Source organism: Onychomys torridus, chromosome 4 (assembly GCF_903995425.1).
Source record: "Onychomys torridus chromosome 4, mOncTor1.1, whole genome shotgun sequence".
Classification (NCBI taxonomy): Eukaryota; Metazoa; Chordata; class Mammalia; order Rodentia; family Cricetidae; genus Onychomys; species Onychomys torridus.
The window spans coordinates 30,243,905-30,263,441 of record NC_050446.1 but is presented as its reverse complement, the minus strand read 5'-3'; the positions used below and the strand labels follow the sequence as shown (position 1 = coordinate 30,263,441).

The 19,537-nt window shown below is 42.0% G+C and overlaps 1 protein-coding gene across 1 annotated transcript in view; it reads left to right on the top strand.

Moving 5' to 3' along the window:
* The first annotated feature begins 15,800 nt into the window (after positions 1-15,800).
* Positions 15,801-19,537, top strand: part of Stam2 (signal transducing adaptor molecule 2) — a 49,614-nt gene continuing 45,877 nt past the window's right edge. The window contains exon 1 of the mRNA XM_036184925.1: positions 15,801-15,969. Coding sequence (XP_036040818.1) covers positions 15,930-15,969 — 40 coding nt within the window. The 5' untranslated portion in view covers positions 15,801-15,929. The remainder of the gene's footprint in view (positions 15,970-19,537) is intronic.

The following is a 19,537-nucleotide window of genomic DNA, read 5'->3' as shown; positions in this document are numbered from 1 at the left end:
CCCTGTCTCCCAAAAAAATACTTAATAAAATCAGAATAGAAGGAGCACATCTCAATATAATAAAAGTTATATATGGCAAAACTATAGCCAACATTACATAAAATGAAGGAACACTCAAAGCATTTCCACTAACCAGGATCAAGATAAGAATGTTCATCTTCTTATCTTGTATTTAATATAGTACTGGAAGCCAGAGCAATCATGCAGAAGAAGAAAGTAAAAGGGCTACAAAAAGGGAGGGAAGAAGTCCAAGCATCTCTATTTGCATATGATATCATTTTGTATGAGACCTGATACACAAGAATCCTTAAAGACTCTACCAGAAAGCTTTAAAAAAAAATAAATGTGTGTGATATTATTTGAGGAAGTCATACATATATACAATATGTTTTGATCATATCTATCCCACATCCCCACTCCAAGTCTCCTGATGCCCCAACACAACCCTCTCCCAACTTCACATCCTTCCTTCCTTCCTTCCTTCCTTCCTTCCTTCCTTCCTTCCTTCCTTCTTTCCTTTCTTCTCTCTCTCTCTCTTTCCTTTCTTCCTTTCCTAAATAAAATATCTCACTGAATCCAATTAGTTCTATCCATATGCATGTGGGCGTGGTCCACCTATTAGAACATGGGTAATCTATCAGTGGCAGTACCCCAAAAGAAGAAGGACTCCCCTTTCTCCCCAGCCATCACCTGCCAACAACTACTCAGCGGGAGCGTAGTCTCCTGGGTTTCTCTTATCCATGCTAGAATCTGGATTGGCTTGACTTTGTGCAGGTAACCAAGCACAGCGGTGAGGAGTTTGTGAGTATAATGGTCACGTCCAGAAGGTTGCATTTCACAGCACTCCTTCCCATCCTCTGGCTCTTAGGTTCTTTCTCTTTTCCTGTGACATGCCCTGAGTCTTAGCTAGGTGGGGGCTTAACATAGATGTTTCATTTAGGGCTGAGCACTCAACAATAATTCATTCTCATTACTTTTTTTTTTTTTAACCAGTTATGAGTCTCTGCATTAACTTCAGCCCAATGCAATAAGAAGCTTCTCTGACCAAGGCTGAAGGCAACGTGAATCTGTGGACATAAACATATGTAGAAGGCAGTTTAACTGAGCGCAGCATGGATCTATGGATATACACACACGTAGAAAGCAGTTTAACAGCATGACCATTTGGTAAAACAATTAATGGGTTCCGGTACACTGCTCTTAAAATTTCAGAAAAAAAAATGCTTTTAATGAATTTCCATTGAACTTAAAAAAAGTGATCTCAGTAACTCTTTTTGTTCCCAAGAATTGCTGCAGCTTTATATTTGAAACTGAAATGGAGAAATGTTAAATGTATTTATGTACTGATTCATTAAAAAGTAATTAGTACATTGTATGTCACCACAGTAAGTTTTTATGAAAAAAATTATAAAATTAAACAAATTTAGTGGAAAAAGTCAGCTTTAACATTTTTTTTTTTTTTGGAGAAATTTCACATCTGGCTTAATGGAAGACAGCTGCATTCTCATATCTTCCTTGGCATGCAATATGTGACAAATGTGTTATTTTGGTTCAAGCAAATGAGGAAAATCTGGCCTTTCACAAATATGTAGTTGGAAATAAGGAAGTGTTTGAAAACCTTTATAGAAAACTGGGGATGTAACTGGCAGTTTTCAGTGGTGAACAGCAATGTGGAATCTGCAACCTTTTTAGGGACTGGGTAGATGGTCAAGCCATTCAGACCACCTCATGCCTTTAATCCCAGCAGGGAGGCCCAGTCAGGTGGATCTCTGCAAATCTGAGGCTGGCCTGATCTTCATACAGAGCTGCACAGCCAAGGATACATAGTAAGACCCTATCTTAAAAGAGGAAACAACAAAGAAAATAGTAGAGGATGTGAGTTGAGTTCCAGCACCGACGTGGCTGACTGCAACTCGAGTTCCAGGGAATCAGATGCCCTCTTCTGGCCTCCATGGGCACTGCACTCATGTGTACAGATCACACCTCCTCACACACAGATAATTAAAAATAGAAATAAAAATGTGTTTCAGACCCTAATCAATGGTCTTTTCATACTGTGTCATGAAAACTCATGTGGCTTTCTTGCTATCTGATTTTGATTTCAGGTTTCCCAGGACTGTGCTCTAAGGAGTGTAACATGAATGTTAAATGGTATTATAATTTTAAAAACCCAGACCTAGATATTGGGGTAAATGCTGAAAGATCAGAGAGACAAAGAAACAAGCCATGTCTTACTTCTAGGACTCCTCAGCCTAAAAAAGCTTTAGTTCCTGTCTCCTCATGCCTTATATACCCTTCTCTGCCCATTCATCACTTCCTGGGATTAAAGGCCTGTGTGCTTCCCAAGCAAAGACATGAGATCTCAAGTGCTAGAATTAAAGGCATGTGACTCCCAAGTATTGGGATTAAAGGTGTGTGCCACCACTGCCTGGCTCTGTTTCTCTCCTCGACTTGAGTCAATCTCATGTAATCCAGGGTGGTTTTGAACTCACAGAGATCCAGTTGGATCTCTGCCTCCCTAATGCTAGAATTAAAGGTGTGTGCAACCACTGCCTGGCCTCTATGTTTAATCTAGTGGCTTGTTCTGTTCTCTGATCTTCAGTCAAATTTTATTAGGGTACACAATATATCACCACAAAGGAGCATTGTTCTATGCAAACCTTCTATATCTGCTGTTTTGAAATGCACGTGGAATTTTATTCTGTTTATACTGTTTTGAGTGCAACTGATCATGAGATAATCTGCCCTGAAAAGTAGGTATGCACCTGTAAATTCCAGCTACTCTGGAAGTTGAGGCAGAATTGCTACAGCCCAGAAACTGAAGCCAACTTGGTTTTTAAAAAGTAGGGGTTAGGGTAGAAAAAGGGAGATGAAGAGGGCAAGGAGAACTTTGTTTTTACAGCTTGAAAGAAAAGAGGCAACTTAGTTCAATATAAGGCTAGATGGGGGAGCATGAGGGCAATTTAGGCAGATAGGCTTGACTGACCTAAGACTGGTTATGTTGCATCAAAGGCCTGCCCATAGGCATGTTGTTTGCTATCTGTAGGAACCAGACTGTGGAATATTCCTATACAGACTGTGAAGAATATATGTGACTGTGATTGGTTTAATAAAGAAGCTGACTGGCCAATAGCTGGGCAGGAAGAGATTGGGCAGGAGAGCCATTCTAGGAGGATGCTGGGATAAAGAAGGGCAGAGTCTGGAGTTGCCAGCAGAGAGAAGCAAGATGGGCATGCTGTACTGAGAAAAGGTACCAAGCCATGTGGCAAAGAGTAGATAAGAAATGTGGGTTAATTTAAAATGTAAGAGTTAGCTAGTAATAAGCCTGAGCTATTGGCTGAGCATTTATAATTAATATTAAACCTCTGTGTGTTTATTTGGAAGCTGCAGGTAGGACAGAAACTTTCCACCTACACTGGACAGTTCTACGAAGGGCAGGCCTGCCTTAGTCTGGCAAGGCTGCAACTTATAAAAGCATCATATAATACAGAAATGAAAACTATGATTAATAGACCCCTCTGGTTGGTTTCATTGCTTTCTTATAATATACCAGATATATTCCTGTTTCTGTTTTCATTCATTGTCAAGTCTTATATTTGTTTTATCCCTTTGAACTCTTATCATCCATCAAAACTGAACTCCAAGCTCCTCTCTACTTGGAAGACTTTCCTAATGAGTTGCTAACCATGCATTGCTTCGCAACACTGCTTACATTATTTGTCTCATAGGGTTATTTACTTTTTCATGGTATAAGTTATGTCTCTCCAACTAGACAGTTTCTGGACATCAGCTACTTTGTGGTGTATTGTTCAAATCCTCCAGAGTGTCTGTCTTTATTGGGTAAAGACCTGCAGCTAGAATACACCTCTAGCTTTCTTGCTTTGTCTTGCTGGCATGCTCCCATCTCTCTGGCTCTTTACTTACTTGGTTGCCTCTGTGGTCTTTCTCTTTGGATTAGATGGGTGTTTATCATTGCTCCTTTGGGATGCCCTTCTCTCTGTTTCTTAGCTAGAGTCTACACTTGTATTAGCTTCTTATCACACTGGCTCTACACATATTCTGAGCTCGTTCCTCAATTTTCCTTTGAGTTGTAGAAAGAGTTAAAAAGACACAGAGTCTGTTTATTGTGGACCTCATACAAATTTGTGTGGAATTATGACTTCAGAGTCTTTTTAATCCAAGTTTTTTGGTGATTTGAAAATTTTCATACATATATATATACATATAGTAGTATCATTGAAATAATCAACAGTTTAATAATTTTGCTTTATCATTTTAAATTATGTATTAAGTGTGTCTGTGTCTGGGTATGTACATGTGAGTGTAATGACTGAAGAGACCAAAAGAGGCTGGGCAGTGGTGGTGCACGCTTTTAATCCTAGCACTTGGGAGGCAGAGGCAGGTGGATCTCTGTGAGTTCCAGGCGCAAAGCTACACAGAGAAACCCTGTCTCAAAACAAACAAACAAAAAGGGCCAAAAGAGGGAGCTAGATCCTCAGAGGCAGTGGTGAGCTGCCTGACTGTGGGTACTGGGAATCAAACGTGGATACAATGCAAGAGCAGTTCATACTCTTAACCCCTTAGCCATCCACCTCTGTATAGCCCAATAATTAATACTTTAAAGTGCCTTTTCAGAGTTTTTAACCTTTTCTTCTGTTGTAGTAACTTTCAGATAATTCATTAAATATCTAAACACTTTGCTTTCATTGTCTGTCAAGTCATATAATTCTTTGCCTAAAAGAAACTTGAGGACTAAGGTTATAGCTTAGTTATACAGTATTTACCTAGCATTCCTAAGTTCCTGTGAGCCCCTGAATTTATTCTCTAGAACCCCATTTCCCATCCCTGTAGCAGGCTTTCTTGGACTGCCAGCCCCCGAATCATGACACCCCCAATCAAACATAACATTCATTATGAATGCTTGGTCTTATGCTTTTATTTACTTATTAGCTCTTATTAACTTAATTTAACCCATTAACTTCATCTACATTTTGCTTTAGGGCTTTTTACCTTTCCTTCATTCTGCATGTCCTATTTTCCTGCTTCTTCTGGGACTGAATGGCTGGCAGCTGCCTAGCTGGCGCCCCCTCCCCTGCTCTCTTTCTCCTTTGTTCTCTCTCTTGAGCCTAGATTCCTCCTACTTATTCTCTCTGCCCACCTATCTGTGTCCTGCCTAGCTATTGACTGTTCAACTTTCTATTGGACTGATCAGGTGCCTTAGGCAGGCAAGGTAAAACAAATGCAACACATCTTTACATAGTTAAACAAATGCAACATAAACAAATATAACACATCTTTACATAGTTAAACAAATGCAACATAAACAAATATAACACATCTTTACATAGTTAAACAAATGCAACATAAATAAATATAACACATCTTTACATAGTTAAACAAATGCAACATAAACAAATATAACACATCTTTACATAGTTAAATAAATATTCTATTCCACAACACGCCCCTCTAAAAGAAGGCTTGAAAGTCATCCCGGCTTTGTTTAATTTGGCTCAATGAGTCCTAGTTGAAAGAGTAACATAAACCAAATGTTGAAATCTCACAAATGTCATAACTGAAAAATATATCAACCAAAAAAACTATTGTGGAAGTTTAAGAAATTATCCTTTCTTAGCTGGCTCATATTATAACTTGATTTGTAGTACAGCTAGAGATAGTTTATAGGTCCTAAAAAAATGGTATGTGAGGGCTATCTAAAGAAAAGGAGATTGTTTTTCATTTGTTCAAATTTCATATCCATTTATGAATGCAAAAATATAAACATTTCTTTTTTAACAGGAGGTAAAACCCAAAACAGGTGTTCAGCATTTATGTACTTAATCATTTATCTGACATTTACAGTTTATTATTATTATCAGTGTGCATGCTTGTGTGTGTGTGTGTGAGAGGGAGAGAGAGAGGAGGAGAGAGAGAGAGAGAGAGAGAGAGAGAGAGAGAGAGAGAGAGAGAGAGAGAGGGAGGGAGAGAGGGGGGGGCTATGCATGAGTCACACTGCATGTGTAGTGGTCAGAAGAAAACTTTTGAGATTCGGTTCATTTCTTGTACACCAGGATCCGATGATGTAATTCAGGTTGTCAGGCTTGTACCTTTATCCTCTGAGCCATCCTGCTGACTTGGATGTATGGTTTTATTTGCCCATTTTCTAATAAGGGATGGCTGGGTTCTGTTAGTGTTGTAATCTGTGAAAGGCAAAGGTTGTTTTCATTTTGATTAACTAGAAGATGTAATCTTGTGATTAAAGGTTAGTTTGCAAATACTAATTAAGAAGTAGATTAAGACTGAGAACCACACCAATTCAGATAAGTCTTCATGACATTCCTTTCTAGTGTTTAAGGATCTGCTCTAACATTGACAGTGGGGAATGAGATGTTGGATGCCATCCTCCATTTTCTTTCTTTCTTTCTTTCTTTCTTTCTTTCTTTCTTTCTTTCTTTCTTTCTTTCTTTCTTTCTTTCTTTCTGTCTTCCTTCCTTCCTTCCTTCTTCCTTTTTTGTTTTTGTTTTTCGAGACAGGATTTCTCTGTGTAGCTTTGTGCCTTTCCTGGATCTCGTTCTGTAGACCAGGCTGGCCTTGAACCCACAGAGAACCACCTGCCTCTGCCTCCCGAGTGCTGGGATTAAAGGCGTGCGCCACCACCACCTAGCATCATCCTCTATTTTCTACTTAAAATTCATTACACATATATAAACTGAATACTTAATATTCTTTGAAATGGAGAACTCTAATCAACCTAAATTTTAAAAACTGACTCTAGGGCCTGGGGAGATGGCTTGGAGGTTAAGAGTACTTTCTGCTCTTGCAGAGGACTGGGTTCAGTTCCCATTACCCACATAGTAGTTCACAAATGTCTGTCATTACAGTTCCAGAGGACCTGGTACTCTCTTCTGGCCTCCCTGGGTATTCATATAGTACACAAATATATGTGCAGGCAACACCATACACATAAGATAAAAACTAAATCTTAAAAAAAAAAAGTGTTTATTGGTTCTGTAATTCAGAAGCTTTCTCCAACATTCCCCCAGGACTTAGTGAGGCCTCAGTGGCCTGCTGCTGAGGTGTGTGGATGCATTGGGGTGTGGATGCTCACAAAGAGCTGAAAGGCAGACCTGATAGTAAAGTCGGGAGGGTTGGTTGGATTCTAACGATTGTTTAATGTGTTGCCAGCCGAAGTATCATTCAGAAAGATACCAAAGTGAGGAGGGTGCCTGGGAACGAGCTGCAAACTGGGAATTAGTGTTACCAAGTAGATCAAGCAGATGCTTCCGGGAAGGCAGGGAGAAAACGCCCACACAGATTCCTCATTTCCGACTCTGCAAGTTCCAGACTTCCAATAAGGTGACTGAGGCCTGTCAATGCATGGAATTGAACTGCTCGGGGCACCGAGACTGTTCATAATGCATTTGTTAGCCAACACCTCTTTGCACATCCACTGAGCCTGGCGGAGGTAACAAACAAAACAGTCATTATATCTGGTACACTGATATAGTTTGGTATTAATTTTTGAGGGGTAAACAAAATTTAAGTTCTTTTAGGATATTTTACCTCTAAGATAACACTGAGATTTAAAAGTACCTTTTAGGGGGAAAAAAGTATATGGCTGGGCATGATAGTGCATGCCTTCAATCCCAGCACTCAGGAGGCAGAGGAGGCAGATCTCTTGAGTTCCAGGACAATCTGGTCTGCGTGGTAAGTTCCAGGCCAGCCAGGGGTACATAGTGAGAACCCTGTCTCAAATAAAAAAGTAAATATACTCTGCAACAAGTGGATTTCTTTTCCTTTATTACATTTATTTGTTTATTTGTTTGTTTGTGACTATTTGTGAGTGGAGAGCCATCTCATCAACTCAATTTATTATCCTTTATATAAATCTTTGAGGCAGGCAAAATGGACCAGAGAGTAAAGACACTTGCCACCATATCTGATGAGCTGAATTTAATTCCTAGAACTCACAAGATTCTCCCAAATAGTTGGACTATGGGGCGGCACCATCATGACCCAGCTCCTAAACTTTGAAATTTATTTCTTTTTCTTTTTAAGCTCTCATACATAGGGTCCTACTATGTAACCCTGGCAGGCCTGAACTCCCTTTGCAGACCTGGCAAGCCTTGAACTCATAGACATCCTTCCTTAGTCTCTCAAGTGTTGGGATTGAAGGTATGCACTCACTATATGTAGATTCAGGGTGACTTTTATATATGGCTGAATATAGTACCCAGCACCTTGTGCAGGCTAGGCTAGATTTCTACACAGCCCTACATCCCTGGTCTGAGACATTATTGAAATGTCAATTTCCCTTGATTACAAAGAACAGATCAACAGGAGTAAGAATAAGATTATCTACTTGGTAGGGAGGACCTTAAATTATGTATGTATTAACATGCTGGTTTAGAAAGGATAATTTATGGCCAAGAAAAGATCTTGTTTTTTTTCCTGTTGTTGTTGTTGTTTTGGGTTTTTGTTTGTTTTGTTTTTATTTTGAAATAGGGTTTCTCTGTGTAGCCTCGGCTGTCCTAGAACTCACTCTGTAGACCAGGTTGTCCTAGAACTCAGAGACCCACCTGCCTTTGCCTCCCAAATGCTGAGATTAAAGGTGCATGCCACTATTGCCCAGATGGATCTTGGGATTTTTGAAGTCAGTTTCTAAAAGTTAACAGTTTATCCCTGGTACCCTCAAGAAATTACTAGGAGCCAAAATAAGAAACATAATCCTACCGGTTCTAAAACCACATCACAGCTCTTCCTGGAATGTTTCATGTCAAGTAAGACTACACATTAACATTCCCCAAAAAGCTAAAAAAAAAATAAAAATAAAAAATTTAAAAAGGGAATACAGACTAGATGAAGGATAAATAGCATTTTTTTTTTTTTTTTTTTGGTGCTGGGGGTTTAACTCAGGCCCCCACTGAACTACCCTGTTAGCCACAAGACTCTTAACACATGGACCTTCTTTGTAAATACTGAAAAAAATATGCTCTTAGGACATAGATAAGCACAGATTTTGACTAAATTATGAATTTGGAATTATGCCTCAAAGCTAAGGGGAAAACTTGTATGATTGAAGTTACTCCATAGCTTGTGTAAGTAGGTTAAAAATTCCCTTAAAGTGATTGTTCAATCTTCACATGTATGCAGAGGGATGTGGTGCTTGTCCATCTTTAGGTCCCACACAAGTAACTGTTCTCTGAGTCTTCCTTCTTTATGTATCTGTGTGAGTCTACTTATTCCAAAATGGAGACAGTATTTCCCTAGACAAAGCACCAAATACGCTGTGTGTGCTTGGTACTTGGGGGCCAGAAGAGGGTGTCAGATCTCTTGAAACTAGAATTACATGGGTACTGGGAACCAAACTCAGGTGCTGTGGACGCACACGCTCTTAACCAAGGAGGTCTCTCTCCAGCCTCATTTTCATGCAGTTCTTATCATAATAGGTTTTTGTCCTACAATTGCTAACTTTCACAAACAAAATTAAGTCTAAGTAAATATCTTTTTTATATTAAAACTAAAAAAGTTGGGGTGAAGATGATGACTAGGTGAATATCATTTAATAGCTCAGCCCAGTTCACTGACATTCATTCACAAAGTGACTTATCAGAAACTATATTTGATGTTCACTACAAATGATCGAAATTTGTTATAGGTCGGCAGATTGCAATAGTGTATTATTCACATGGCTTCATAAAGAAGATAGAGAAAGCGATGTTTTTAGTTTTGGCCAAATTAGGTCTACTTTGAAATTTGTTTCAAAGTTTGCTTGTTCTCTAGGGAAGCTGATTCTGGGGTGAAATAATGTCGCCACCCACTGTGCAGATTGTGGTATGACAATGAGCAAAACCAGTTTTAAATAAACCATGAGGTATAAATCAAGCTAGTCCATCTGCACATTATATCCCTCTTGAATTTGACTGGCAGAAAAAAATTACTCAAGGAAATCAAGCAGCTCTTCTAGGAGTCCAGTGACATGAAGTCTTTAGGACTTTAACAGCAAATTCCTTTAAAGCTTAGATGAGCTGGGCAGTGGTAGTGCACGCCTTTAATCCCAGCACAGATCTCTGATTTTGAGGTCAGCCTGGTGAACAGAAAGAGTTCCAGGCCAGTGCTACACAGAGAGACCCTGACTTAAAGATTAAAAAAAGCATAGAAGAACATATGCACACATGCAATTTACTGAATTTAATTTTTCCCCAGCTCCTTTAGCAACTACTTTTTAGCAGGATGTGGTGGCACACGTCTTCAATCCCAGCACTTGGGAGGCAGAGGCAGGTCGATCTCTGTGAGTTTGAAGGCCAGACTAGTCTACAAAGTGAGTTCTAGGACAGCTAGGACTGTTTCACAGAGAAACTCTGCTTCAAAAAACAAAAACAAAAAACAAACAAAAACCACCACCACCACCACCACCACCACCACCACCACCACCACCACCACCTAAACAACACACACACACACACACACACACACACACACACACACACACACACACCCAAAACAACAAAACCTCACCCCAATCACTTTTTAAAAAATCATTTCTGTTCATTCTTTACCTTTCTTTTACCTAGCCTATATTTTACCAAAGTGACTATTTTCTCCTATACTATCCATACATTCTTTATTTACTTTTGTGCTTGTGAGACAGGGGCCCATAATGTAGCCAAGGACTTCAAATCTGCAATTATTCTGCTTTAACTTCTGAATGCTGGGATTACAGGCATTCTCCACAGTGCCCTGCTTTAAATGGGTCTATACCAAAATATCATTGGTCTATATTCAGTCTCTACATGGGCATTCCCCATATTTTTTTCTTATGTATTCTCTTCTAGTAGTTACATAAATCATCCTCTCCTTGTCTTGAATATAACTCATTGAAAGCTGTCATGCCATCATTTATTTTCATGCCCCATCAACTCTTGGTCCCTACTATGAGTATTTTGCATACACTAGACACACAGAATTTACCAAACAGTCAACAACATAAATGCTCTTAAGATGCTTTTCTTCACTGTGCAGCAATCATGAAGATAACACAGGGCAAATGCAGGGGTGGTGGTAGGAGGTGCTAAGTATCTATCTCTATACTGTTTTCTTCCTTTTATCCCACTTCTGGTGAACAGTGATGGGATTGGAAGTTAGGAGGAAGCAGTCTGCATTAAACTGAGCTTGTGCAATGATTCTGTGTCTGCCCAGGATGTGCTAGGTAGCAAAGGCTGGGCCACTTAAAACAACAACAGACATTTCTAACAGTTCTGGAGGCTGGAAGTCCTAGGTCAGGGTGGCAGCATAATCAGGTTCTGATAAGGACTCTCCTCCAGGTACAAAGTGGCAAACTTTTGATCTATTCTCCAAAGAAAGAAGAAAGAAAAGGAAGAAGAGATGGAGAAAGGGATGAAGGAAGGGGCTTACGTCATTCAGTTCAGCCTCTTCTTATGATGTTTGGTCCCCAGTTGGTGGAACTATTTGGAAGGATTAGGAGGTTTGTCACTGGGGGTGGGCTTTAAGATTTCAAAAGGCCATGCCACTCCCAGTCAGCTGTCTGCCTCCTGCCTGAGGATCAGATGTAAACTCTTAGCTACTGAGCTAGTGCCATGGCTGCGTGTAGCCATGCTCCTTACCATGATAGTTACGGAATCTACTACTCATTTGGACTGTGAGCTCCAAATTAAATGCTTTCTTTTATAAGTTGCTTTGTTCTTGGTGTCTTATCATGACAATAGAAAAGAAACTAAGAAATCTAACTACCTCCCAAAGGCTAGACCCCACTTGGGGATTAAATTTCAGTGTATGGATTTTGGGGGTACACAGATGCAATGTATACAGCATTCTAGTCACTGGGTTAATTTCTTTTGGAAGAAGGGACATGGAACTTACAAAGCACTCTGTTCCTGACGTTCTGCTCCTGGAAGTTACAACATACACACAAGACAACTTTTAGAAAATATTTAACACTAGGTAGTTCAAAATTGACTGTCGGTGGAAAAAAAAAAAAAGGTTCAGGTAAGAGGATGATATATAGGTTGACCAGTTGAAGAATTCTAGGAAAGATGAGGTAGTGAATGAGTTCTTACATTTCCAGAAGTAAAAAATGGAGACGCAAAAGACAGACAGGGAAAGCAAGCAAACATGGGTTTTTGAAAAGTGAAATGTAAGATAAAACACAAATTATACAGAAGGAAAGACTTTCATTTTTTGTTTGTTTGTTTGTTTATTCGAAGTTGAGGACCAAACCCAGGGCCTTGCACTTGCTAGGCAAGCACTCTACCACTGAGCTAGATCCCCAGTCCCGACTTTCATTTCTTCTGCACCCGTTTCCCACAGTGATCCGCTACACCAGCCACTGGTCACATGTGGGTATTTAAATAATATGAAATCCAGTCAGTTTCTGATAGGGAAGGAATGAGACTGTAGAATCCAGAAGGGGCTGTCGGGATGGACATCCTTATTTAGGGCTTCCCTTGATGCTGTGAGCACAAGTGACCTACTTCCTTTATCTAGAAGACTACAGCCTCCTTTGCCTGAAGACCATGCAGAAATCATACCTGAGAAAGATGTCTTCCAATTACATGACCTAGCACACTGCTTTTAGTGTTTCTTCACCAAGAACTCAACTTTTGTCATAGCGTGCTTGGGGGAACACCGTCCCTGTTGTGTGGACTAATAAGGGTAACCTGAAAAGCATGTGCTGGCAGAATCAGAACATATCTGAAGATGGATCTTGGTGCATATGAGTAAGTGGCCTGAGGTACAGATATCATAGATTTGTTGATCACAAACCCAAGTAATCAAGAAAAACATAGAAACTGGATTCATCTGAAATTGAGCATATTTCCTGTCACCAGGGAGATAAGTACTCGAGAGATTGCATTAAGAAAAATGAAGAAGTCAAATTACTTTGCATACCGGAATTTGTAGGTTACTTCAGGCTTGCTTTAAATACTGTCTATAGATGAAGTTAAAAAACAAAAAGCCAGGCGGTGGTGGCGGTGGTGAACACCTTTAATCCCAGCACTTGGGAGGCAAAGCCAGGCAGATAGATCTCTGTGAGTTCGAGGCCAGCCTGGTCTATAGAGTGAGATCCAGGACAAGCACCAAAGCTATACAGAGAAACCCTGTCTCAAAAAACAAACAAACCAAACAAACAGAACAAAAATCCTGTGAATCCTGCTGTTGCTAACACAGGGTTTGCTTCTGGTCACTACTGAAACTGTTATTAGAGGAGCTCACTAACCAAGTACATATGCCATCAGGTAAATACAGATACTTGAGTATGCTCACCATTAAACAGCAGGAGCAGAGAGCTCTAAAATGGCAATATTTCCAAAGGCCAACCCTCAGCCCTTTGCTCTTAATACAAGCACTGCCAAGTTACCTAAGTTGAATGGGTCTCCTTACTCATATGCAAACTGATATCAGATTATTTTCCAAAATACCCCCAGTTACCTGAATATTCCTAAATGAATACTAAGTGTCTTATACACTAGAATCTAACTTATTAACAGGTTCTGCCTCATTTCTAGATGGCTTGTTTTCCATTCCAATACTGAGCCTTAACACTAGAAAGTGTCCAAATATATCTTGAGTACCCTAAGTGAAGATGCCTTTTTAAAAACTAGTCCATTAACCTGCAAATGTTTCCTTTTTTTTTTTTTTTTCTTTTCACTTTCAGACAAGGTTTCTCTGTGTATGGCTGTCCTGGAACTCACTCTGTAGATCAGGCTGGCATCAAACTCACAGAGATCTGCCTGTCTCTGTCTCCTGGGTGCTGGCATTAAAGATGGGTGTCACCACCACCACCCGGCCTGTTTCCATCTTTTTTGGTGCACCTAACTTTATAGCAGATAATGTGTTTACCACTCCAAATTACTTCATGTGGGAGGATTCTCTTATCATCTCCTAACACTAGAAATAATTTTCTGCTTGATTAAAATGTAGATACAAAAGGTAATCCTCCACTACACAGGTCAGCCTGGGCTACAGAAGATCTTGTCTCAAAACAGAAACAAGAACCCATACATAATTAATTAAATGTTGAAATAATTCTCAAAATTTCAAAATCACTGAAAAATTGGGAGCCCTAGAAGGGCTCACACGTCAACAAATGGATGAGATTTACTAGAAGTTGCCAGCTTTAGTTTAAAAACATTTATTTTAATTAATTTACTTGAGACAGGGTCTCACTATGCAGCTGTCTGGCCTGGAACTTGATAAATAGCCACCTGTCTGTTCCACCACACCCGGCCCTAAAAATCTTTTAAATTAAAAAAAAAAAAAAAAAAAGACCGTGTGTTTATGATGTGTACAAGTCAGTGTGTGTGCTCAAGCTTCTGCGAAAGGGTGAAGTCAGAGGGCACTTTTTGGGACTTGGTTCTGTTTTTCTGGGGTGGCTTCTGGGCACTGAACCTCAACTCTTCAGGCTTGGGCTGGGAGGGCTATTACCCCTGAGCCATTTCATTGGCTCAAGGTGCCAGCTTTAGATGTGTGTTTTTCAATTCAAAACCCAGAACTACATTCTAGAAGTATTTATTGACCACCTATTTGCCAGATACTGTTTTTAAGACCCCGGGGTTCACAGTAGTGAACAAAATTCGTGGAATTTATATTCTAATGAAAACAGAGATACCTTGTTCTCTGTTTTAGAGGTAAATGATATGAACAAAATATGAAGCAGGATGGAGAAGTACAGGGCATGCGTTGCAGCCAAGGGTGTTTACACAATTACATTCTTTTAAATGCCTAGCTGGATCCTGTGGGAACCCGAGTTTATGACTTTTATTAACAACCAAATCATTATAAATGCTTTTTGCGCTATAAATGTTTTGAGCAAGTCAAAGCAAGAGTGTACTTCCTCTCAACTTTGAAGATTATTCAGATCCACTTGCCTCTTGCGCGCTCCCCCCACCCCCAACCCCCTGTCCAGTGCTGGGATTAAGGGCATGCACCACAACTCCCGGCGTAAGAATTTTTAATTATGTTTCTGAGTGTGGGGATGTGCACGTGACTGTGGATGCCAATCAAGGCCAGAAGAGGGCGTCAGGTTCCCTAACACTTAAGAGTTACTGGCTGTTTTACCCATCTCCCCCCATCCCCACCCCCGCCCGTGGACATTAGAACCGAACTTTGCCAGCAAGCGCTCTTAAATTGATGAGCCGTCTCTCCAGCTCCTTCACTCGTCTTTGTATTCCGTGGTCCGAACTTTGTTTTTGTGCAGGAGAGATGAGAAGCAAGGAGTCTCGGCGATCGCTTTCCCGAGTGAGTATTTCGGCGTGGTAAACCGAAGGATCCAACAAACATCAGCAGCCTAGGAGTCAATGCACAGATTCTTCACGCCTCCCATAGGCTGGCGGTCCCGTTTCCATAGCAACCGAGACGCGGAGCGCGCGCAGGGGTCCCAGTGGCCAAGACCTGACTTGGTGGTACTCAGGAAGTACTGGGTGAGAAAGGAGCCTCTGTCACAGCCTGGGGTCAAGGGAACCACATCCCGGGGCTGAGCACCCGGCCTGGCCTCCGGGATGCAGCAAGCTCGGGGACCACGGGCATCTTCAGCTGCGACAACTTCCGGCCTCGGAGCTTCCCCACCCCCTCCGCCCCCGTGGCTCGCCCGGGTCCTCGCTGTGGAAAGGTGACCGTGGCTACCGCCGGGCCTGAGCAGACGTCGGGCCCGGGGCTACCAGGTCCTCAGGACGGCGGTGAGGGCACTGCAGGGTGCTAGTGCTCGGCCATGCGTCGTGCGGCGCCGCCGGCGGGGCTGGAGCGGAGGCCGGCCCGGAGCAGGGCGGACAGGCGCGCGCGGGGCAGGCGCGGAGGCGGAAGTGAGGGCACGGCCTGCCTGGCCAGCCGTCTAGGAAGCCGCCGCCGGTCGCCCAGCGGGAGCATTCGGAGCCCCGCCAGACCGTCGCGAGTCAGCCCCGGATGCCGGCGCGATGCCTCTGTTCACTGCCAACCCGTTCGAGCAAGACGTGGGTGAGTGCGGTGCCCGGCGGCCGCCGAGCACCGGAAAGTGGGCGGCGGCCCTGGAAGCCTGGCGGAGAGCGAAGGGGCGGCGCCGCTCTCGACGGCGGGGGGCAGCCTCGGCGCGTCGCTGGCCCGGGCCACCTCCTACCTGTCGGTGATTGGGGTATCTAGCAGGGCTGTTCCCCAGAGCAGGAGTCGGGAAAAGCCCGTTCGCTGGAGGCTTAAGTTGCTGATACAAACTTCCTGCTTTTTCCAGAGCTGGTTAACACCCTTCCCCTTGGAAGCAGGTGCTGGGGTGGCCACCCTGCTGCTTAGGGCAGTCCCGAACTAGAGTCCCAGACATGCCAGGTTTAACGCTCATCGTTTCCATATGCACACATTCAAGCTCTGATGGTTGCAGTTTCAGTATGTATTGACTGTTTTGAAATTGCTTCGAGATCCAGTCTCAGAGAATGAAAAGGAAAACTCCCAGAATCTCTAAAATAGCCCAGAACAACCGATATTTGTTGGACTCAAACGTTAGTCTGGTAACATAGGTCTTTCAGAATGAGAGAAAGATGGATAGGGTACAACTTAAGCATAATATTAACAGTAAAAGCAAACTGGCAACATTCTTGAAGCAGTGGTTAACAGGCTGCTAGCGATGTTTCAGGATTTAGAAATTTTGAGTCAAACACAATGCTACATATTTTAGTAGTGAGCCACCAGTTCAGTTAGGATTTCTTGGTTAAGAGAAGTCTAGAAAGTGCCTTATTTTGTTTTATAACTCTCTAAGTCATATTCAAGTATATGAGAGTCTAATTAGATAGGAAGCATGTTGAAGCTTAGTCGCTGTTTTGGAATAATTAATTGTTCTTTTGTTACATTACCTATGTGAGGCATTGCACTTTTTATTTATTTTTTATTTTTTGGTTTTTCGAGACAGGGTTTCTCTGTGTAGCTTTGTGCCTTTCCTGAAACTCACTTGGTAGGTCAGGCTGGCCTCGAACTCACAGAGATCCACCTGGCTCTGCCTCCTGAGTGCTGGGATTAAAGGCATGCACCACCACCGCCGCCCGGCGCACTTTTTAATTTTTATTGAATTTAGTTTTGACACAGTCTGTATGTAGCCCGTGCTGGCTTCAAATTCTCAGCACCTAGAATCCCGGGATTCTGAGTGTGGGCCTCCACCTGGCTTGAGACCTGTACTTCTTACTGTTACTGTGAAAGCTTTCATTTTGCTCTAATGAAAGGAACCAGAACAAGCAAAGCAGAAAAGGCTATTTTGTTTTTTCTTTGTTATTTATGTGGATGGGTGTTTGTCTGCATGTTCTGTCGGTCACGTGTGTGCTGTGCCTGAGGAGGCCAGAAGACCTGTCAGATCACCTGGAACTGGTGTTACAGAGGTTTGTGAGCCGCCGCCGTGTGGGTGTGGGTGGCGGGAAGAGCAGGGGGTGCCTTGAACTGAGCCCTCTCTCCAGCCCAAGACAGAGTATTTAAAATATCAAACCTGTGTACTTTCTTCAAGGAAGTATTTCCTGGAAGCCTGTTGTTTTCAAATTGGAGATTTTTCTGGTGACAGTAGTCGTGCGTTGCTCTGCCCAGTTTATTTTTCTAAACTTTTCCCTGAGTGGTTTCTGAAATCCTTGCATCACAGCTTAGTGTAGTAGTGTAGTGAAGGCTCTGATCTTCAGACAGAATCAACAACAACAACAAAAACCGGAGTAGATTCTTTTTCATGGGCTATGGCAACAAGAACTTGAAGTGTTTATTCATTAGTTCTCACATGACTGAATTCAGTTTCCAAAACGTCAAGTTAAGGGTGAAAGAGTGTGTTTGGTGGAGGCCCACCTGGACAAATGAGTGCAGCTAGAAGAACATGGCATGACATGCTGAGGAGCTCAAACTGGTCTGAAACTTACTCAGAGGAAAAACACATGTTCTGGTTCTCAGACCTTAAGGACTCTTAATGCAGAAATGTTAAATAATACAAAGCAAGTCATTATCTGACTTGAGCGTTAGCAGTATTCCTCTACAGTGTCTTTTTTTCAGCATTTTTTAATTTCCTCTCCTCCTCCTCTTCTCCCCCCTCGCGTGCTTACCTGTGTTCACTCTTTTTTCACCAAAAATCTATGAGATAATGACTGTGTATCAGGCATTGTGTTACATTCTACAGAGGAAAAAATTAATACATATACTGAGTTCTTGCTCACAAGACACTCAGGTATAAGGAAGGATACATGCTCAAGTAGATAGTTGTACTATGATGTGATTAATGCAGTGTGACAAATATAAGGAATACATAAGATGCTATATATCCTTCCTTTTGCCTACAAGTTATCTCTGAAGGCAAGAGAAGCAACAGTGTCAGGTAGGCAGTTCCTGGGGTAAAGGTCACCATTGTCCTTTACCCCTCATCTTCCTGACAGCATTTCTTCAGTAGGAAGCATGCACCTCTTACTCTATGTACAGTAGGGCACATCCTGGAGAGTTTCCAAGGAGGAAGTAAAGATGACAACTTGGTGGGAAGATGAAGTGGTTAGTGTTAAAAGGAAAAGATGTTGGCATGGAGACATGGAGATCTTTTCCCTCTTGTACCAATCACCGGAGAGGCAGCTGCCAGAATGAAGTTGTGACTTCTGACCCAAGGAAGAACTGTAGAAGTCATTTTGGTTCACCTTCTCACATCCGGAGGAAGGTCATGTTTCCTCCTCTACTGAAGAGCTGAGGCAGAAGTATCATGGTCAATCTGTGCACAGTCGAAGGATGATGAAGATCAAGTTGTCGAGGACAGGATGAAGGTCAGCAGATGGGCAGAGTAGTTCTAGGAGTCCAGGAAGACATGGGCTGTCTCCACGGAATGGGTGCAGGGAGAACAGGCCAATGGCACAGTTGTCTGTGTGGGCATTCACCCCAGCAAGGTGGTCATCACTAGGCTAAAGACTGCAAAAGAAAAAATAAAAATGAAAATCCTGCAACAGAAAGCCAAGTTTAGCCAAGTAGGAAAGGAAAGGGGCAATACAGGGAAGAAAATACTGAGAAGACGCAGGAGTAGAGGAATTTCATACCCTGTAGATGTAACCATCTTGTTAAATAAGAAACACAGAGCCAGTTGCAGAGTTAAAAGCCAAGAGGTCAGAGCAATAGCTGAGAGCTGAAAACCTTACCCTTCACTACTGCTCTGTCTTTCCTCTCCACAAGAGAGCTACTTCCTGTGTCCTGTCTTATATAGACTTTCTGTTCTGCCTTCTCATTGGTTGTAAACCCAGCCACATGACCTCCTGGTCACTGCCTGTCTGTACAGACCTCCAGGTCTTCTATGGTTGATATTGAGATTAAAGGCGTCTGGCCTTGCTGGCTGTGTCCTTGAACACACAGAGATCCTGCCTAGCTTTGCCTCCCAAGTGCTGGGATTAAAGGCGTGCACCACCACCGCCCAGCTTCTGCTATGGCTTGCTCTGACCCCAAGGCAACTTTATTAATATACTAATAAAATCACATTTCAGTACAAATAAAATATCACCACAATACCCAGCTTACTTTAAAGGCTGCTTAAATAAAAAGGACTGGTGTGTGCTCTTTGCTTGTATTCAGTAGC